Source organism: Gavia stellata, chromosome 2, assembly GCF_030936135.1.
Source record: "Gavia stellata isolate bGavSte3 chromosome 2, bGavSte3.hap2, whole genome shotgun sequence".
NCBI classification, from domain to species: domain Eukaryota; kingdom Metazoa; phylum Chordata; class Aves; order Gaviiformes; family Gaviidae; genus Gavia; species Gavia stellata.
In genome coordinates, this window is record NC_082595.1 from 87,140,234 (window position 1) to 87,163,349 (window position 23,116).

A 23,116-nucleotide genomic window follows, 5' to 3' on the forward strand; every position below is an offset into this window, starting at 1 on the left:
GCAGTCTCCTGTCTCCTCTAAGTTCTTACTTCCTTCATATGCCCAAGTCCCTTCAGGTGGCAAAAGGTAAAATCAGGGGCATGGAAGAGTACTCATGGATGTGTACTCATGTAAGCAATCTACTAGTACTGGACTCACACATGGGTTCCAGTGCTTTGTTATGCAGAGTTTTAAGGGCATTTGTGTAACAATTAGATTAGCAATTAGATCAGCACAACTTGACACTGGGTAACAGAGAGGACTTTCCTGGAAAATACTGCTCTGATTTAAAGAAAAGGTGAGAGTTTGCAGTGGTTTTACTAGATCAGGTTCAATTCCTCTATGGATTTCCCCCCCGCCCCGTGTGTTTAACTGAAATGAACTTTAATGCCAATTTAAGTTAAAGCAATACACTATACCTCTATAGAAGAGACCTTGAGCTAAAAATGGCACTCAGTGGCTGAAACACCGGATGCCTGACAGAGATGCACCATCTGCTGAAGTAAATAAAATGATAAAGCTTCAGATAGTATAATTCAGTTGAAACAATCAATAAAATCTGAAAGGGAGAAAAGTCCCAGGCGGATTGTGAGGATAAAGAACCAAAAACTGCAGTGAGCATTCTAAGGAGTGGAGCTCAAATGGTGAATGTTTGTTTCCAACTTTTCAGACATAGCAGGCTGAGGAGGTTAAGGGACATTTGAATATAAACAAAAATGCTTAATATATTTCTTAGACAAACACTAAATAATTTTCTAATTTTTTTATTTTATAATTTCATATTGTAGACATTTCCTTACAAAAAAGGAAGTATTTAATGGAATTCCTATGGCTCTACTTTATTATATCAGAAACACTTGGGACAAAAAACCTAACAGAAAATGTACAAAAGCAGAGAAAAATGAGGGCATATGTGGAAAAGCAATTGGTAAAACTCTGACAGAGAAAGCTTTTTTTTTTTTGAAATTTTGATAGCAAAGGTTTAGAGATTAAGTTCACCAATGACTAGTCTTTGAAGTGCCAGAACTTCATCTAGCCCAAGCCAGACTTTGTGATCTTTACCCTTACAAAGCTCTCAACTAAAGGAAATAAGCAATTTATTTGGGTAAGATCTATAAAATACAATACATAAACCCTGCAATTTTTGCAGATATCATCTAGAGAAATGATATAATCTGCAGTCTGCTGCTTTTGAAAAAAACAAAAAAAAGAGGCTGGTTTTCCTTTGGAATAGTCTAGTGTCTATTCAATACACCTGTTTCACATGAAAATTTGTTACATAAGATGCAATAAAGTGTTGTATTACACATGAAGCAGAATGGTATTTAAATAGCATTAGATATCTACAATCACAATTTTAAATGCTAAAGGAGATGTAAGCTACTGTATCTCTAAAGTAATAGATTGCAGCAGTCTTTGTCAGACATCTCAGGAAGGGTTACATTCCTTGAATCTCTTAATATTACTTGTCTCAAGCTTTTACCTTTGGTTTTAATTTTACTATCAAATATAATACAGAGAGCATGCATATTTCCTAAAAGCAGACACAAGTGCATGCCATAATACAGAATGAAAATTTCTGTCATGAACTTTCACACTGCATTTTCAAAGCCATAAATGTTTAGGCAATTTATATCATCTGAGAAGCCAGAGCAATGCACATTTCTGCAAAACTAAAACCTACCAAAATATTCTATCCCTGAAACAAAAGTACAATCTCAAATTTCCTAGACTATAAAATATGAAATACTTTACATTTGAACATGGAGGCTTAAAACACTTAACAAAAATACCTCTTTTGGTAATTAACTAGGTTAAAAAAAGTAGTTAAAATGTAATAATTTAATTAAATTAGTAATTTGTTTAATAATATTAAAGAATTTCAGTCTTATTCTGCCCACTTCAGATAGAATGAAAAAGACACTTACAAAGACAGTGAAGGTTTTACTTACTACATGACATGAAAAATAAGAGACTAAAAAGTTTTACTGTGATGCAGATTTTTTATGCTAATACAAATGCATAAGAGGACTTGTCAAGGGAAGTGAAGGTTTAGGGATAATCAACATGTTACACCATTTTCAGCTGTTTATGATGTGGATGGCTACTCGGACCAGGAAACAGAATGACCTTTTTTATTTGCCAAAAGTGCTGCACTGCTGTTTATGTTTTCATCTTTTCCTCTTGTAACACCTTCTGACCTCCCAACAGGCTTATAAACAACTTCTGTGTAATCTGTAACAGATCCCACTTTACTAATTTGTCTGCCATCATAATCCAAAACTAAAGAACTGCATATGAGAGCTGAGAGGAAAACAATTATTTCATTCCATTAATATTTTTAAGCTTTCAAGCTTTCCTGTTCTGCACCAGGACAAAAGCTAAGTCCTTTTTAAAAACACTGAGGAAAACCAGCCGACGAGTGCTGACACAAGGAAAAATGGCAGAGGCAAACCCATGAAAAGTCAATAGTTTCCTGTTTACAGCAGTTACCTGAACCAATTAACCTCCTGGTCTTAACCAGGCAGAATAGTTGAGTCTGGATGACCCTAATATATTAGCTCAACCGTTACCACAACTATAACCAACATAGTACCCCAAGTCTTAAAATAGTGGCTGAAGCCTTGACTAAGCTCTTTGCTGTTTCCACCCCTGTTGAGCTGAATTTTCATCCTAGAACAGACACACATTCCAAGCCAAGGCCTTTTTAACCAAAACTGTCTTGCAGAAAGTGATTTGGCCACGTTTGAATTCACCAACAGAAATGGTTTTGCCTAACTTTCCTAAAAAGTGATCATCCAGACAACTAACTAGTCATTTCAAAAGGAGTCCACGCCATGGACCCTACATCTAAAATGCACATACACAAATTGTTTCCAACGTCAAGCATTAAAAAAGAGCATATGTGTAGCTTCTCCAATAGAGTAAGAGGTCAGAAGAGGGTTTTTTTTTGTGAATTTTAGAAGTCTCATCATCTGTCTCTTTCACTGGTAACTGGTATTAGGTTAAATTACATTATAAACCACGCATGTAGTTATTTTTTCCAGAAAAAGGAAACTAGGACCGCAATTCTTATCTACTCACATCTCTAAGAGCTAGAGATAGCAGAATACAAAATCATTGAGCATCACGACTCAAAAGTGTTTAGACAACAGCCAAAAGTGATGCAAAGAGAAACTGCACAGATGTGGCAACTGCACTTGCTTTGGTATAAAAACTTCATCCTGACAACTCAGCCAGAGCCTTACCATTCAGAAAGCAGGTCTGAAAACACTTATACTCCAAATATCCTAACGTACAAGAAAAAAGAAGAAAAATTACTTGCTCTGAAAGTCAACTTTCTAGACAGTCACAACATCAAATTGACTGCTCACAGCTTGCATGTTTATAATCTTTGGAAAAGGGACTACTTTGGTTACACGTACCTTACAGCATTTTCAAAAATACAGTGCTGATCTTTAGCTGAAGGTGAAAAATATGAGCAGCTGTCCTTAGCTCTTATAGTGCTGCAGCTGCTAGAACTGTAAGTACTGAAGCAGTTCACCAGATAAATCAAATATTCCCCCTGCCAATTTGTTGTAATTTGAGAGGCTAATCTCTTTATTCTTTTTGGCATCTGTTTGAAGACTCCTGCTGCCTGTCTAATCTTGGTATCTATTTTTACTAGTTTTATGAAATGTTACATTTCTTCCTTTTGAATATAAAACCTAGGCTAGGCTGAAAGGTCAGAAGAGTTCTGTTCTAGTAATGAGTGTTAGAGAAAGCTTCATATGCATACCATTTTACTGGGGAATGAAGATTTTTTTAAAAAAAAGTTATAGTCCAAATAAATGCTTCCTCTCCCCTCATCTTTCACATACATCATGAAGAAATTGTTCCCTCTGCAGACTGACACAGCAATTTATTGTGTTTATTTTAAACTAAGCAAATCCTTTCCTTAATTTTACTGAATAGCCTATCTCCATCCTGAATATTACTTACGAATATACATCATTCACTTAAGTATTTTTAGTAAAAAGTAATAAAAATAGATCCACTTATTTAATTCATTTTCTTTCTGTAAACTTTACTGCCATTTTTCTTCATTGACTTTATTCTTTCCCAAATTACAAATCAAGTGTGTATGTAAATTTGAAGTTCCTAGTTTTACAGTAAGTATTTTCATCTTGTTTAGTCAGAGAATTGATTTCTAGGGAAATGATCTGGAAAGCAAAGGAATGATTTCATGAGCAAAGCTGCATCTGTGAGGGCTTGAAAGGTAGGCTTCTGGATTGCCAGTCAAGCCTGAAAGCAAAACATGTCACTGTATGATGCTTACTTAATAGGTGGTAAAAAGAATTTTCACTTTTTAGCTAGTTCAGGGGAGCAAGTGTGCAACCACGAAGTACAGCAGTGAGAAACCGTACACTGAAATCTCAAACAACAATAATCTTCTCATCTTTGAAAACAGTTACTATGACACTAGGAGATGATGTAACCAGCACATTCCCTTTGTCTGTGCCACACTTTCCACCCAAAAAAGAAAAGGATTTCCCTTTCCAAGGCCATAAACTGGCATCTTTTAGAAGCACTTACATGAGATTTTTTGGTGTGGAAAAATTATACTCCCAAATTTACATAAAATTTATAAAATCATTACTGGTAAGGAAAGTCTACATGAGATTTTTATGGACTTCTCTTCTTCAATTTCTTATTATGTATTTCAGTTCCTACTAAATTGCTTCTCCCTTTGGGAACAAATTTGCAGTACCCCACCATTTATCCCAAGGAGTCTATCGTGTCTATAAAAGCAAGTTGTCTTACCGTTCACATACAAAATGGATCCTGGCTGTAACAGGAATATTTTATGTAAGACATTCACAGTCATTCACTGTTTGAGAATATTTTAATCTCATTAGAACTAAATAAAGTGCTATTTTAAGACATGTATATCTTCAAAGTAATAATTCCAGCTGAACTGAAATTTAGATAATAGACTTCAAGGAAATTGTATGTTACATTCAAAAACATCAATTAATGTCTACAATAGCAATATTAGACTGGACCAGAGACCCATGTAAATTAATACACAGCCTCTCTCTCTCTAAGTAGTTAAAAACTACATGTTTCAGAGAAGGATGAAACACTTCTATGCTCAGTCTGGCTGCTTATACTGTCCTTTCAGTGGGGTGAAGCTTCGGAGTCAACAACTTTCTCTACAACCAATGATACTTGACCACTGTTAAATGAGCATTTTAACTCGCAGAGATGCTTAATAAACTTATCTGCATCTGCTTTAGCCTATCCCTAGTATCCCTCTTCATAGCCTCCTGTGGAAATTAATTTTCATGTATGCATTACACATAACATGAATTAGCTTTCTGAAACAGATTGATCATCTTTTATAATGCCTTATCTTCAGCCTTTTATTTATAAAAAAAATAAAAATTAGTTTTACTAAATTTAACTTATATACTGTTACCATATCTTTACCAGTCATTAAATGTGAAGGTTAGCAAAAACAAACAAAAAACAGGCTTTGAGGTGCAAGGAATTGCATAGAGCCGTAGAAATCAAAGTTGCTGCTTTCAATTAAATTCCGTTCACATGACATACTTTAACAAGTAATCCCTAATCCAACTCTTTTTCTTCTTTCTTTTATCTGTCCTAAAAATCTCCAGTTGAATGTCTCATGGTTCTCTGATGTTGAACAAAGACTATAGATACAACCTTAAAATAGAGTATCTGCTTTGGATTTCCAATGTGTTACAGCCTATTGAAACACTAATGTGTTTAATAATTGCAGCTCTAAGAGCTTGCTTTCCCTTCAAAAGTCTAATGCCTTTGAACTGTATATATGCCACTGCTTGCATTGTAAATACCCAGCTTGATTTATATAAATAAAAAAAATGTGTCTGTAACATACACACAATATACATACACAGAAATACATGCATACCCTAGAAGAGCCAACTAGGTTGAAAACTTGTAAGGAGCACACTTTACTTCCTAAAATGACACAAAACACTGCCACAGAACAGAATGAAACTCTGGCTTCTCTGAAGTCATACTTTTTCAATTAATTTCATGGATGTCTAACAGTTCAAAGAGCTCAAATCTGCTAATCGCTAACACTTACACGACAATCTCCCATAGAAGAGGATGAAAAACACATACGGTTCCAGAGTCATTCAGTCATGATTTGGGACATTTACAGGCATGTTGTGACAAGCAGCAGTAATAAGTTAGGTAAAAAGGAAGACCACTAAGAGATTTTTTAAACAAAGAAGGAAACATCCAAATTCATAATGAAATGCTCAGGACTAGGTGGTTTTTTGTTTGTTGGTTTGGGGTTTTTTTGATTAATCTGTACAGTTGAAATATCCTATCAAAGTGTAAGAAGCCAAATCTTGGCTCCACTACTGTAAATGGGAAGATGCAGCTTCACTTAATTGATGAAAGATCTAGAATACAGATTAGAAGTTAATGTAGTTTAATACTCAAACTATAACTTCACAAAAATGTGAAATAATTCTGAAGAAGACCGAGAACTTTAGTATCTTGGCAGAAAGTGGTCAAAAAAAAAAATTAAACTTCCAAATGAGAGAGCCTAGAGCATTAACTGTGAACTCTCCAAACAGGAATATTTGTACAAGAAATTAAATATTTTTCCTAAAGTTAGTATTGGTACTAACTTGCAATTTAATCAGATACTGATTTCAGTTTGACTTTCATTATACTGTTTTACACCAGCTTAGCTCCACTGACTTCACACATGTACATTTACATTCTGCTAATTTCAGAAAAGCAGAATTAGATGCAACAATTGTAAACCCTTTCTCAAGAAAAATGATTCTAAATATTCACAAAATTTTCTTGTTAATTTATCCCCTATGTCTCCCAAACATCACTCCAAAATTCCCTCTAAATTTTCGAAAGATTTTTTTCCATCAGCATCTCCCCAGTATACTGGCACCCCCAGTAATATCTTCTATCTCTAACACTGCAGTGAACATACACCAGAATTCTATTTAACTCAACCACTTTCTATTTTAATCTAGAAGGAGGCTGACTGAACAAGTCACCTATAAACTTGAATTTTACTGCACCAGGATGCATTTATTGGGCATTCTAAAACTGAGTTCAGTGAACCGTCTATTACATGTCAATCGTTTCAAATGTTTAGCAATAACTTGGTAAAATCAGAGATGATTTATGTATATTTGGAAACATCTTATAGTCGTTACTTTTTTGTAATGAATATAAGATATTCATTGCAGTCTCTATATATAACAACATGGATTCAAGATTTAACTTTCAGATAATAATAGTTCTACACCTAGATTTAATTTTCGGGCCAGACCATCTGCAAAGGTATTGGACAATGACAGTGGAAATAAAAACATACTTCAGATTGCTCACTGCCTGAATTTAACTGACAAACCATGGGAAATTTGAATGGATCTCTCACAAAAAAGTTGGAGAAGTGAAAGCATCTTTCAGGAGAAATATCTCATCAGGAAACACACAAAAATATCAGCGCAAGAGGGAAGTATAGAATCAGAAGCTACATTCATTTTTTTCTTCCTTTAACACCAGCTAGCAGCTATTTTTATGCTGTCATTTGTATTCTGTTAAGCGTGATATATACTGAGGAATCAAATTTATTTGTGGACAACCACAACTGCTTTGTGTGAAAGCTATGAAAACCATCAGTTTTAGGTTAATACACATTTTGCACTTGTACACTTTAAAACATGCCACTATATAGAATTATGCAAAGTACATGCTTTGTATTTTTGTTTTCCCATGACTGCATGCACTTATGCTGTTACATGCTTACTCTGGTAGGCCTACTGTGACATGGAAAGTGGTGGAGGAGGTTGGACCGTTATTCAGAGACGTGAAGATGGCAGTGTGGACTTTCATCGGACATGGAAAGAGTACAAGATGGTAAACAATGTTTTCTGAAGCCTTAATATTAGTTATTATCTGAAATCTGATATAATAAAGTCATATTAATAGCATTCTTAGAATGTAAGCAGGTTTTAGAAGTTGTCTTTGTCCTTAGATGTTCATTTAGGAAGTGTCAGAGTAGTATAAGTTATTTGCCTAAGCAGACTTGCAAGTCTGATGTTTGTGTGATGTTTGTTTTTAAAGAGAAACCTCATGTTTCTTTAATCAACTGGTCCATGATCTGTCCACATTTTTTGAGTTATTTATATTTGTGTTTCTAGTGGCAACAGTAGAAACTGCTCCAATTATACTAAGTAGTATTGATTCACTATTTCAGATTCCCGAGTTTGTCTTTGCTGAAATTAACTTTTGAAATATTACAGATCTAGAACCCTCACAGACACAGTAAAATTCTTAGTTGACAGATTGAAAACTATTAAACTTAAAAATGGATAAAGATATCATTTCAAACTCAAAGAAAAAACAAAACAAAGCTATTTAAATATACAACTTCAATTACAGGGATTTGGTGATCCTGCTGGGGAGTACTGGCTGGGAAATGAGTTTGTTTCTCAACTGACTAATCAGAAGCGTTACGTTCTTAAAATACACCTGAAAGACTGGGAAGGAAATGAGGCATATTCATTGTATGACCACTTCTCTCTAGCAAGTGAAGAACAAAAATACAGGTAAGCAGAAAAATCAGATCTGAATTAAAAAAAGATCTGATAATAATCATTCCAGACTGTATAGATGCATGATCTTATTTCATATAAATTATGACTTTTTTTAATTCACTCAGAAAATAACGTTTGCTCCATTTTTCACCTCTTGCTTAAAACAGTCTTAATAATAATTTTTTTCCTAATGGAGACAATGTATGTTTTGCTAATGCACACTGGGCGAATGTAACACACAAGATGCACAAAGATGAAGAGATGGTATGGTATGGTACGGTATAGGATACACTTGCCAGTATAGCGGATAGCAGTGCACAATATTCAGGGCAATAGGAACCTGTCTGCAGTTGCTATCAAATCCTGATTCCAGGCAGTAAATACGTTTGTGGAAGGTGGCTGACTAAGATGAACAGTACTGAAGGAGATTTTTGACTTAAGTCAGTGGCTAGCAGGAGCTGTAATGTTGTCATGAAGAGCACACTGAGGTAATGCTACCTTCTCCTTCCATGACCCACTGGCTTGGATTCTCAAAGAATAACGCTCCAACCTGTGAAAATGATGCTAATAGCATATTTCCAGTCTCACCCCCTACAAACTTGTCAATTTAAACCCCAGATTTTAATGGACCTTTTACTTATGCTCCCATCATTCTGTAAAATGTAAAGCTTCACAATTTCTTCTTCCGTATTTGGTTAATATAGGAAATAATATACATTTTAAATATATACTTTATATAAAAATAAATGTTATCATAGGATTACACATTTTAAATAGCACCATCGTGTTACACATTTTGAAACAGTATCAGCCATAGCTGAAACATATGGGCAGTTTGCACTTCATTCTCCAGCCTCTCTGTAAATGCAGTAGATATTGTTTGATTGGTTATAGAAGAAACTAGAGACTCTACAGTATAACAAACAGACGCTTTCCTACTACATGGTCCAAGAAATGTTTCTTTATAAGAATCTTACAGATTCATGGAGCTTTAGGTGACTGGACAGAAAAATTGCCTGAATTTAGATTAAATTATCCAAGATTTCTAGCAACTATTTGTGGTAAACAAAGTCAATCTGACACTCAAGAGAACTGATGCTGTTACTTCAACTCAAGTCTTACATGCAAAGCAATCCAAAACTATCAGCATCTCCCTCCCCCGAAACATTAGATCTTAATGCCTTGGTAGTACACAGTTGTCTCAACTCCAAAGCAAATATTTTTTCATCTGGAAACAGTCAGAATCTACAGCAGAGATTTTTAAAATATTGCTTTAAAATACTTATAAAGGCAATCTTTGCAAAATGGGTCATTCCCCTTGTCCACTTACAATATCAAAAATAATTACTGAAAACTAAGACGGTTGTCTGTAAGTAGATACTTTATTTTAAAATGCAAACAAACATGGAATGCATCATAGAATGCAGTGGATTAAAGAATATATTTAACATTATGAAAAAGAAAAAAATTATGAAAGTATTCAATTAAGAACAACTTTCATTACATTAAAAACTTTAATACATTCTAAATGCTGGAAAGATTATGAATTGGGTGATAAAACTGAAAATTTAATAGATCTATAGAAAAATTGAGATCAGAATGGACTTAATTTGAGTCAAACTTCCTGATCTCAAAGCTATGAGGTCAGGCCAGGTTGCTCAGGGCTTTATCCAGTTGGGTCTTGATAACCTCCAAAGGTGGAGACTGCACAACCGGTTCCACTGCTTGTCTGCCCTCATGGTGAAAAAGGTTTTCCTGATATCCAGTCAGACCCTCTCATTTGAATTTACAGCCACTGCCTCTTATCTTCGTGTATAGTAGGCCATACTTTTAAAAATTTAATAATAATAAAATTTAAAAAATTAGTAATACTCTGCTTACATTAGACTTCAAATGGTATTTGAAAATCAAGCCTAGGCTCATACATTATACTTGGAACCTTTAATACCATTTATGTTAGAAATTGGCTTACAGAATTTTGAACTCACCTTAGAAAAACCAGAATATTTAACTTTTTGAAAGAGATTTTTGAGAAAACCTGTAATGAGCTGATCTTTTGAATCCTAAATGAATAAAAATTCATTCATCCTTAATATTTTCAAATGGGGAACATAAAATGGGTTAAAATAACCTGTTAAACTACCAAAGACAACTTCTATCATAAGCAGAGTATTACATGCAAGATGAAGACTGATCCGGGGACAAGTTAGTTCTCCTCAGAGTCAGATCTCCTCCCTAAACAAATAGAATAGAAGACATCTGAGAAGGACGAGCTATTTGATACAGAAATGCAATCACCAAAGAGATACTGTGGGAGCAGAGGGTTCAAGTCCTTCCAATTCAATGTAACACAGTAATAGCTGTGTAATTGCCTCCTCAGTTCAGTGCCCTTTGTCTCCCCCCACTAAGACTGCATCTGCACCTGTGTAAGCAGATCCAAAGAGTAGCAGACTCACTGAAATCTTACCTTGCCAGGGAACTGAAGCGAACTTGAATACCTCTGTTTTGTTAAGTATCTTTATCAATGATCTGAATGAGGGGATCGAGTGCACCCTCAGTAAGTTGGGCAGGAGTATTGATCTGCTTGAGGGTAGGAAGGCTCTGCAGAGTGATCTGTACAGGCTGGATCGATGGGCCGAGGCCAATTGTATGAGGTTCAACAAGGCCAAGTGCCGGGTCCTGCACTTGGGTCAAAACAACCCCATGCAATGTTACAGGCTTGGGGACAAGTGGCTGGAAAGCTGCCCTGCAGAAAAGGACCTGGAGGTGCTGGTTGACAGCCGGCTGAAGATGAGCCAGCAGTGTGCCCAGGTGGCCAAGAAGGCCAACGGCATCCTGGCCTGTATCAGAAATAGTGTGGCCAGCAGGAATAGGGAGGTGATGGTGCCCCTGTACTCGGCGCTGGTGAGGCCGCACCTCGAATCCTGTGTTCAGTTTTGGGGTCCTCACTACAAGAAGGACATTGAGGTGCTGGAGCGTGTCCAGAGAAGGGCGACGAAGCTGGTGAGGGGTCTGGAGCACAAGTCTTATGAGGAGCGGCTGAGGGAACTGGAGTTGCTTAGTCTGCAGAAGAGGAGGCTGAGGGGAGAGCACCTTACCTCTCTCTACAATTACCTGAAAGGAGTTTGTAGCGAGGTGGATGCTGGTCTCTTCTCCCAAGTGACAAGCGATAGGACAAGAGGAAATGGCCTCAAGTTGCACCAGGGGAGGTTTAGATTGGATATTAGGAAAAATTTCTGCACTGAAAGGCTTGTCAAGCATTGGAACAGGCTGCCCAGGGAGGTGGTTGAGTCACCATCCCTGGAGGTTTTTAAAAGATGTGTAGATGTGGTGCTTAGGGACATGGTTTAGTGGTGGACTTGGCAGTGTTAGGTTAACGGTTGGACTTGATGATCTTACAGGTCTTTTCCAACCTAAATGATTCTATGATTTAACATCAATAAATCTATGAAGATGTGAAAAGGAAGAGTAATCAGGAAAGTGGAAAGGGAAATATTGAGAAACTCCTAAAATATCAGTTACTAGTTGGTAATTAGTAGTACAGGTAATGCTATTATCTCTTATAGATGCAAAGTTGTAACGCTACATTGCCATGTTGTGCTAACAGCAAAATAGGAATTAAAAATGTTTTGGTTTAAACTTTTGAACTCTATTAAAAAAATAATTGCACACAATTTACTTACCGTATTGAGAAATATATGATATATATGAAAAATTCCAGGAGTTATTATCTACCTGCTCTCATTTTCTTCTGATATTACATGAACAAAACAGTCATCTCTACCAATGTGGAGGCTGTTCATTAGAATATTGTGCTGACCATTTCCGCTCATATGAAAACATGCTGCAAAACACCTTACAACAGTACATTGGCCAGAAGAGAACTGAACTATTTGAACAGGATATTTATTGCAAACTATTCCATCATTATTTTGCAGATCAACTACCATTAACCTCCATGTAATAATTGTTTTTCCATTCCTCACTTCTACAGGATCTACCTTAAAGGACTTACCGGGACAGCGGGCAAAATAAGTAGTATAAGCCAACCAGGAAATGATTTTAGCACAAAGGATGCAGATAATGACAAATGTATTTGCAAATGTTCACAAATGCTAACAGGAGGTAAGAATGTTTTTTTGTTTCCCAGTCTTCCTATTTTTATTGGCACTGAAATTGTCTGTGAGATAAATAGTGATAATTTTGACAGTAAATTTTTGACTATTGAAGTCCAAAACTCACAGATAGAAATGGTATGGTGCCTCCAAATGAAATAATTTATCATTGGACAAAGGTTAGGTAAAGTAAAACAAGAGAAGTTAAAACTGGAGAAAAAAACCCAGTCTCTCAAGTTAGGATACAAGAAGGTCTGTAATTGTGGAACTAACCAGAGTGACAGCAGATTCTTCCAAGGTATGAGATAACATAGTCCCAGAGATCAAAACGCTTCACCCTCCAAAAAACTTGTTTTAGAGATTCAGTTGGTCAGTGAAATGGTTCCTGATTCTTTAGGCACAAACCTGTTCCTTAACTATCCGGAGGAGAAGAAAACTAGAAAAGCTGCTGTATACTGTACACGCCGCAGAAGGGTATAGATATTTAACTCCATATTTCAATACAATTATGAGATGGCAATACATAAATTTAAGATACACCACATATATGAAATATCTACATTTTTTAATGATTATTCACTAGTTATTGGAGTTCTAGGTGGTATTTTTATCTTGAACCACACAAGCCATTCTATAATTTGTCTATCTAGAATTCCACATTCTGAAATGTAAAGAACAGCTTTGTAAATTTGACTTCTCTTCCTATTGCCTCTTAAGCAATGGTTTGTTTCCCTATAGCACAAGTTGCAAGACAAAAGACAGCTTCAGTTTATCTAAAAGGATAATTGGATTACTGCCCTGCAAAACAGAACACACACATTATCGCCATCATAACAAAAGTATAAAAATATTATCTTATTAATAAAAATAAATTTTCCTTATGACCCACTAACAGGTCAGGACCACAAGGATACAAAATAAGTTTGGGCTGCTTTTTTCTCTTTTTCCTTCTTACCAAGTTTCAGCACAGAGGTTTTGAACTAATCTGCACGAAGAAATGAAACACATAACTGAATTAATCCTCTAAAAACAATTAAGAAAGGCGTTTAAATCTGTGAAGAACAGGAATTTACCGAAGAGTAGATAAAAACGAAAGAAGACTCAATATCATTATAGTTCAAGTCAAGTTCTGCCCTAAGACTGTCAACAATAATGTTTGATATTGATAATAAATTAAGCTTGGTTGAAGGCCTTCCCTTCTCAATTTTAAACTACTATGCATTACATAAGCTTCAAGGATATATAGTGAATACATAAATATATTTCCTTGCTGAGTTTGGGGGACGTATTTTATACCAACACTTCCAAATCATAAGAATGAAAACCTGGTTTTAGATTTCTTTTTCATTTCAGGATAACAAAGCATCCTTATATACTATTATAAAAATCACCTGTGCTGACATTTTCATCTGCTGATGTTTTTCTTTGTTTTCTGTCTTGCAGGTTGGTGGTTTGATGCATGCGGTCCTTCTAACCTCAACGGAATGTATTATCCATTACGACAGAACAACAACAAGTTCAACGGTATCAAGTGGTACTACTGGAAAGGCTCGGGATACTCTCTCAAAGCCACGACTATGATGATTCGACCAGCAGATTTCTAAATGCTTTTGCATTATGTGAATTATGTATTGTATAGTCTTCAAAGACTTCATTTGCCGAGCATATAAACACACATCTGCAACTTGTCTCATTTTCAAGCCCAGAAAACATGTCCTAGTGTTCTGAAGGGATCAGTTCAGTACAATTCCTGAATTGCAATAGCCTTTATCAGCTAAAGCTCATATTATTCAACCAGACACAAAGTCTAAAGCATCAACCTGGTGTTAACAGTGATTTGGCCAAACGACTGAATAAAAAGAACATCCAAGAAACTGTCAGACAACTTAAGGACTCTGTTTTACTGATCATTTATGTTATGTATGTGTTAGTAAATAACTGGAACTGTGAAAAATACCTAAAATAGTTTTAGAAATATGCATTTTGCCTCATCACTGAACTTTAAACATTACTCTAATATAAAACACTTAACTAGATCTAGAACTATTTATCTCTGTGTCATGTTTGCCTTTTATGTACATAAAAAAAATACTGTCCTGTAATTAGCTCAATACTGTAGTTAAAGAATACATTCTTTCTCCCCATAGTCTCCTAAACAACTTCTTACACTTATTCAGGGATTTTTTCCAATAGTCTGTATTACTTTATTTAACAAAGGAAAAATAGCATTTAAGTACTTTGCATTTATTCTTGGGAAATACCATGTACAAAAATCACCATTTCTTTCAGTTTGTACTTATTACAGTCACTATCTTGAAGTTACAAAAATCCCTGCAAATTACAATATAGTATGTGTTTCTTTATATTTTTATGAAGATTTCACTTTTTTCCTTTCCTTGTCATTTATCTGTAAAATAACTGATCAGTATTTTATAAACTGAGACAACGGCATTAACACCAAATGCCCTGTTGTCTATGACAATCAGTTATCACCTGGTGCTGTAGTACATCTATATGTTTTGTAAAAATAACCTAACTGAAAAACATATGCATGTTCTTTGATACAATTAAATTTGTGGTCATGAGTTAAGATACAAATTACTACATTTTAAAAACAGGAAAAAAATCTGAAAGTTATCTAAGGTCATACTGTTGGTTTTTTTCCAGTAAGGTTAGGACTTCTCCCTATAAAGTCTCTGTAGGTAGGTCCTCAGTGTATGACACAATGTGAATAAATTACTCTACTGGGTGATTTTTGCTTTTTTTTTTTATTATTACTATATGCTTTAAAATTGTGTACTGTACACTGCAGTTCAGAGTGAGAAGATTGTTTCTTCATAAATCACACAAAATAATTTTGTGCAGATTTTCCCCCAAATTAACTTTAGGTTTTAATTCTCATGCTTAGTCTTTGCCTTAAAGTAATAATTTTGTAAATTTTAATTTCAGCAGATGACTGAATTAGTTACAAGACAAGAACATATCTCATACCAAAACAAAACAAAAACACCAGACACAACATTTCTGGAGGCTTACTTAGCAAAAGGTCTTGTATCTTAAAAACAGTAAATGATTTTCAGAAAGATGGAAGAAAACGCTTCATTTCATACAGACAGTCATTAAAGCTGTTATCAGAGTACCCCTCCACTCACACCACTACCATTCGTCACTGAAAATGTGTCAGCATTACTAAAGGGTAACAGAGACAAAAAAATACTTCTAATATTACTTCATGATCTGATTTTAGATAAACCTAATGAATGTAAATTAACAGTCATCATCTGAGGAGATGCATAAAATAATTTGAATGTATTTAAGTTTACTGTTTAAATATTTTATTGTTTCTCCTAGCAAACTTGTAAGGATAAACATATCCCAAACTAAAAAAATACTTCACAAAATTGCTTTCATGAATTTCTAAGAAATGACTTGAAGAGCAAGTCTAGCAGAGGGCCACCAAGCTAGTAAAGGAGCTAGACATACCAAGAAGCACACGACATAACAAGAGAAGCCAAGAGAAGAGAAGGGGAAGGGGAGACCTTATTGCTGTCTACGACTGCCTGATTGAGGACAGAGAGAAGACAGAGCCAGACCCTTCTTGGAGGTGCACCGCAATGGGACAAGAGGCAGCAAACACAAGTTGGAATTGGGGAAACTGGATTTTCTTTTTAATTTATTCATTTATTACCATGAGGGTGGACTGGACAAGTCCCTTGGAGCAGAGCATTGAACTAGACAACCTTCGGAAGTCCCTTCTAATCTAGAATATTTTATGATTCTATGAAATTTAATAGAAATGCTGTGTCTAGATTCCTGTATTCCCTGCTTGACTGCATTTAATCACATAACTAAGAAACATACTCCCAATATTTGAGATAGTAAGAACATCCAGCCCAATAAAAAAAAAAAAAGGCTTCTTAAAAACCGTGATGGAATCTGGCACAGTATGAATGCTCAACTTGGCAAAGGAAAATAGTGCTAACTTCTGGTTGACATTAACATTCATTATTTTAGTAAGAAAACACTATATGAGAAGAAAAATTAAATATTGCATGGCTAGTTTTGATTTGCTGGAAAAAAGTCTTTATAAAGCTTAAGGCTTTTTGATGACTATTTTGGGGCAGTGATCGAAGATATTGATGTAGACATTGAATGGTTCAATTGTTTAATAAGACTTTTTCATTTTTGGGGAAAATGGTCTAATTTATCAACATGAATGTAAAATTTTAGAGTGAATATGTTTTTAAGTGACATTTTATGTAAATGAGATTGCATGGCTTAAACAGCAAGCACCAAAGTGGGAGGAGGACATTTCAGAAGGAATGCAATAATAGGAAAAAGAAGGCTGCAAGAACTGCTTTGGACTTGGTACAAAAAATTAAAACTCAACAGCAAGATAACCATTTCTTTTAATTCCTTCCTGTAATCGAATAAATGGTATATAAAACTAAAACACACTTCCATTTTCTCTAAATACTTCTCAAGAAGCAGAAAAGAAATAACAAGAAAAGAAGGGGAATATAAACACCATTCATGCTCAAATAATAATTGTATCTTTAAATTAAGATGTCTGTTACAGTAAGAAGCCAGAGTGACTCAAGAAGGGAATGACTGGAAAGGTGATGGAAATACCACCTTTGACACTGACTTTGTTCTTCTGCAAGAGGAGCATACTGCAAACAGAAGTGATTCAGGTTCTCAGCACAACGATAACCTCCCTTAATTTTATCTTCTCACCATCTCTCAAGCCCTCCTTACTTCTGTTTTAGGAATAAAAACTGTAAACAGAATCTAAAAAACAATCCAGCAGGAATCACTTCCAAAGAATGCTAAGTTGATAGCATACCGATAGCATACTTGGTTATTAAACAAGGTAGTCTGAGAAGAAACAGAAAATTCAGAACAGCTTAATCTGAAGTATTGTGTTCTTTTTTTCATACAAATACAGAAAAGGGGAAAAAAAAGAACATCCTTCTTATTTATTTTTCACATTAATTTTTACCATTCTTAATGTATTTGCTATATAAAAAAAAATCCACTTTCTCCTTTTAGAAAAAATAATACATTATAATGGATGATTAATTTCTTTGGTCTTATTTCAGAATAACTGTTACAGTTTCCCTACACTTGGAGGACATACAACATGAAATAAAGTCTTTATCTCAAACATGTAAATTTACATAAATTATAGATTTAGAAAGAATGATAAAAATAAGTCCTTAACAGTTAATAAAATTATAGTAAAAATAAAGTTCAAACCCAATTAAATGTTCTTTCTTCAAAGCCCGTATAAAACTTTGAGAAACAAGTAGCACATGATAATATATTTAACTAGCTGCTACAATATAAGAGAAATTATGAAACCTTTTTTAGCAAAACTATTAGAGTGATTGACTGGTAACGTGCTTGAAATCTACTTGTTTTAAAACCCAAATAAAATTACTGTTTAATCAATTACAACACATGGAGTGCAGATACAATTGGGTCTGCACAGATACACCATGCCCCCAACATAACACTTTTGCACTAGTTCACAATTCAGTACTTGAGAATGAGCATTAAAGGCAGGAAAAATGCTTCATTTTACCTATTTAGTAGTTTTAGAAGCCCACAGTAATTTTCCATTGCCAAAGTAATTTCTGGACTGAAAAGATTGAGTCCATGACCTGAATAATCTTTCTGTTAGGCAACAATATGCCTCTCCAGTTTATTTACAAGCACAGACAGAAATAAAATATGCCACAAATAAATTAAAAGACATTTATACTTAAGTAAGAAGCTAGTTTATTCAGATGTTAATTGGTGAATCAATTTTTTGCATTTTACATGCACACCAAAGTTTTTGCACACACTTCAAAAAGTAGTGGATGAAGGAGAAAATAACTCCTTACAGTATTTGCTTTAAAAAAATATTTTTTCTAGTAGGCCTTCTTGTTCACAAAACCTATTTAGAAGGCCAATCATTTTCCAGATAAACAAAAAGTTCACATGCTTAAAGGGTCATTAAACTTACAGGAGCTGCAGGGAAGCTGGATGAAAGCTCATATGGTTCTTCTGAGATCCAATGGCCGAATTCCAAAGACCACAGAACCTAAAATAAATTAAGCGGTAAGTAGAACTCTTGTAATTTCTAAAATAGAAAACTCTTTGAATGTGTAATTAGAAGTAACAGTGAAGTTGCAATACTTGGTTTGATCTTCCATTTACCTGAACTAAATGATTTGCTGAAAAAAAATCAAGCAATTAGAAAGATACAGATTTTACAACTGAAACAAACCATTAAAATACCAAAGTCATATTTCTACGCATAGCTACATTAAATTTTAAAACCTTGTGAGGATATTAGAAAAGCCAACTTTTTGCATCACAATACATAAAATTAAAGATGTGAAAAGGGAAGTCATACTTTATCAGCTCTATTCTCTTGATCCAGTTAATCACTGAACTTCTTGAGGTTACTGTTGGCCCATTTCCGCAGCCTGTCAAGGTCCCTTTGAATGGGAACACCCATCTAGTGTATCAAACGCTCCTCACAGTTTTGTAACATCTGCAAACTTGCTGAGGGTACACTCTCCCCTATCATCCAGATCATAACTGAAGATGTTAAATGATATTGGACCAGTATCAACCCCTACTACTGACAGGGATTACGCAACTATTGTATATAATCCACATTACATATATAAATCAGCCTGCAAAGAACAAAAGCTCAATTTCATTCTCTTTGGTATCCTCCCCTGTCAATGTCACATTCTAGAGCATAAAAAAAGGTTGCTAACAGTGCAGAGTACTGACTGTCTGGAAAACACACGATTGTTTGTGTTCAACTGAGCTCTGAAACACTGGATCAATATGATCCTCAGAGAGTAGCAATCCTAACACTTGGGACTACTTTCAGACTTCTGTTCCCATCAGGGCCATCACAAAATGGTTAACAGAAAAAAAAACTACTTGAAATGGTTAAATTTTCAGTTTCTGAAATGCACTATTTTTAATTTTTTTTTTTTGGTAAAACTTTCCCAAAACTACTCCATTCATCATTTTTTCCTGGATTGATTTTCTAAACCATTCTTTAAAATAATTTACCATTATAAGTTGCAGCTGGTAGACTATAGTATTAAAAGCCTCACAAAGAGCATTCAGAAACTATCCTTCAGGTGGTAAAAGTGTCATATTTATGGGAAAACGGAAAAAGACTGAAGTTCCTACCATGGCTCTGCCCTTGAGTTGTATAAAGGGCATTTTCCTACTAATTTCTAGATAGTCTAAATTCTGAGGCAAACTCTGATGGAAGAGGAGTTAATTTTCCTCATTGGCTTCATCACTGTGAGCTGAGCCATAAAGCTTCCCACATAGGTAAAAGACTAGTAAGTTCTTTGCCAAGTTTCTCCACTGTCACACAATTCAACAACTTGCCTCTTTTACAGGTATTTGAGCTTCACAACATCCTTCCTGCAGTTGCCATTTGGCACGCCTTAAATATGAGTCAAAAAAAAGCATTGTTACCCATTAGTGAGAGCCAGCACGATTCATACATGCAACCTTAAAAACCACAGCACCCCCCCGCCAATACCTTGATGCTCCTACAGCAACAGGTAGTATAAGTGAACAAGAAGTGTACATATACCCCCAAAATGGGATATATGGCATTTACTGGAAAGCAAATCCCTGTATTTAGGCTAATTCTACCTCTGGCAGTAACAATTTCCCTAAATAGTTCTCTAGCCATTTCAAATAGATGATGTCTGTTTCTTAATGTTAGCACAGCCATGCACCATTAAACGGTTGTCATTATTCACCTTAGAAGCTGAATTTCATCAGTGCGTGAAATTATTCCCATGCTTGATTCACAATTAACTAAAATACTCTGTATTTTTTTTTATTCTTTTGGAAGATGCCATACGAATCCATATATTATTAGTTTTAATTTAAATTGTAAAACTTTACCTCATAAAATTTGGAAAGCAGTGCTATGAGATATTAGACAAAAACTGGAATAATAGATATGAAGCATGATAAAGTTATCCTTTACAACATTACAGCTCACTAACAACAAGATTCTAAGAACAGACTGATGATAAAATGGTAATGTAAATCTTAAAAAAAAAAAAAAGGCTTAATTGTATGTAGGAAAATAACTTTCTGTAAAGGTCTCTTTTGCCCCAAATCTGTTGCTACAAGAAGTAAACTGCAAACTGAATTTAGAAACTGATTTTGTTATCAAAACCAAGTTCTATAGCCTTTAGTCCAAAGTAGCTTTTGCTTGACGACTTTCAGGGGAACCAGCAACCTCATATATGAACGGCTACAAAAGCTGGTGCTTTGTGTGATGTGGCAAGTGGTGTTTTACTCGTGAGGGGAGGTGGCCAATTTTGCAGGCTACTGGAAGTGAACAGTGATTTTTTTATTGATAATGAAGAGCAGCACATCCTCAAACTTATCGTTTATTACAAAAATCCAAAGAATATTATGTTTACTTTTAGAAAATGTACAACCAAATATTTGAAAAAGCAACAGCTGTACAAAAAGAGAAAATAATTTCTGTAGTCATCATATCATATCAAACCTAAAAATAAGACTTAAGCACATTAATAAATCAACAACCTTTAAAAAATATTTAAAAAATATTCAAAATGTAATAATGCTTCACATTGCAAGAAAAGTATAGTAACTTCTTAAAAACATACAATTAAGACTGCACTTAGGATTTTACATTATAAATTTTAAGGTGGTACCTGTGTATATTTTTTACAATTTACAATAATAATATTGAAATCTGTTAGCTTTATACTTATTAGCTGTATATATTTATTGCAAATAGAAGAAACTTGTTAATCCCAGCCATTTCTCTTTTAATCACAGTATAAATCAACTTCAACTGAACCAAGAAAATTGTAACTTCTAATAAAATTCTTGAAGACATGCTGCATGAAAATAATTTCTTTGTAAATAATCTTGAGCAGGAACAGATGTACTGTGCTGTATAATGTGTACATCATGTCCTTATAGTACCAAAATGATGTTTTTACCAAAGAGTAACTGGCAAACAACCTAAACAGATTAAAAGATAAACCCAAAAAATTAGTTATGATTAAGTAATCCCATTTCATTTTCCAGGCCAATTTTACAGTAACAACCTCTATTAATCCTTGTAGTATTTACAGATTTTTATTTATAAATGAATTTTGTTTATCTTAACAAAAGATGGATTAATGCTTGTCTATCTGGTTCTGGAATTGAGTACAAGGGCATCATATCTACTTTCCTAGATAAAAAGAATATCAGATACAGAGTTCATGAACAGGTCCTGCAGTAAATAATGAGGTCACCACTCACTGAAATGTTGAGTTTTCATGAAGACAAGGGCAAGAGCTCTCCATTCTAACTCATTGAAAGTTTGCTTCTGACTTTGGCAGAGACAAATTTTCAACCAGTATATTTTCACAGCAACACTAAAAAAATGCTTCAAATTCGTGTAGGACAAAAAGAAGTTATGATTTGCAATAATATTCTTGAGTAAACTTTTTCTTGTGAAGTCAGTAATATCTTCCTATTCAACAGTTCCTTAGAATGTGAAAGAGGACTAAGAAAAGCTGAAATAATTCAGAATAAAAGTGTTTATATTGAGAAGAAAGTGCTATCTAGAAGTTTTCAAATGTGCTGTTACAAAAGATTTAGCTTAAAATGTAATCATAAAGCAGTACAGTATGGATGAATCATGAAAGCTGGATATACAAATATCAGAAGTTAGGAAAATATAGCTGATGACATTGAGATACTAAGACTATATCAGATTCTAGTGGAATGCAGTCTTGCTGGTCATGGAGGACCCAAGAAAGAAGGAAACAGGGAGGGAAGACGAGAGTGGGAAAAGCATAGTTTTTCTGTGGACTTCTTACAACCTTAAAAGAATGTTTTCCTTTGGCTTTGGACTCTAGAATCAAGTTGATCAATCTTCTGTTACTTTGTCCTCAAGTATGGACCATTTTATCTAATTCAGTAGCAGGCAACCTGTATGGCATGGAGCCCCAACAAGTGTCCAGGTTATACAGCTATAAGGTTAGCCTTGCTGCAAAGTTTTCCTTTGCATATCCGTATCAGCTATGTTCTTTTATTCACACTATATAGGAAAATTTATGTCAAACGAAGTTCTCAAGGGTCTGAAAACACACTGTTTGACTAGTCATTATTTAAGGCCTTTTACCCATCCAGCTAGCACACTGAACGATCATACAGTATTTGTGCTTGAATAACTCATCTTGAAATATGTAAATGGAGTGCTATGAAGATTAAATGTCTAATGGTAAATTTGGTATTTCTCTAACATTCATCTGTAAAAAAAAGATCATTTTATGTTTTGCTCAGAAGAAGAAAAAAATATTGCAGCCTAAATTATCTCTCCATGTTACA

At 34.7% G+C, this 23,116-nt stretch overlaps 2 protein-coding genes across 5 annotated transcripts in view; one reads left to right on the top strand and one right to left on the bottom strand.

The window, feature by feature from the left end:
- The window catches only part of ANGPT2 (angiopoietin 2), a 49,556-nt gene extending 34,124 nt beyond the window's left edge, over positions 1-15,432 (top strand). For all 4 annotated transcript variants that reach the window (XM_059835911.1, XM_059835912.1, XM_059835909.1 and 1 more), the window contains 4 exons: positions 7,810-7,911; positions 8,437-8,603; positions 12,586-12,716; positions 14,150-15,432. In XM_059835911.1, coding sequence (XP_059691894.1) covers positions 7,810-7,911; positions 8,437-8,603; positions 12,586-12,716; positions 14,150-14,310 — 561 coding nt within the window. In that variant the 3' untranslated portion in view covers positions 14,311-15,432. The remainder of the gene's footprint in view (positions 1-7,809; positions 7,912-8,436; positions 8,604-12,585; positions 12,717-14,149) is intronic.
- Positions 1-23,116, bottom strand: part of MCPH1 (microcephalin 1) — a 137,789-nt gene that overhangs the window by 68,424 nt on the left and 46,249 nt on the right. The window contains exon 12 of the mRNA XM_059832862.1: positions 18,720-18,797. Within this exon, the coding sequence (XP_059688845.1) occupies positions 18,720-18,797 (78 nt within the window). The remainder of the gene's footprint in view (positions 1-18,719; positions 18,798-23,116) is intronic.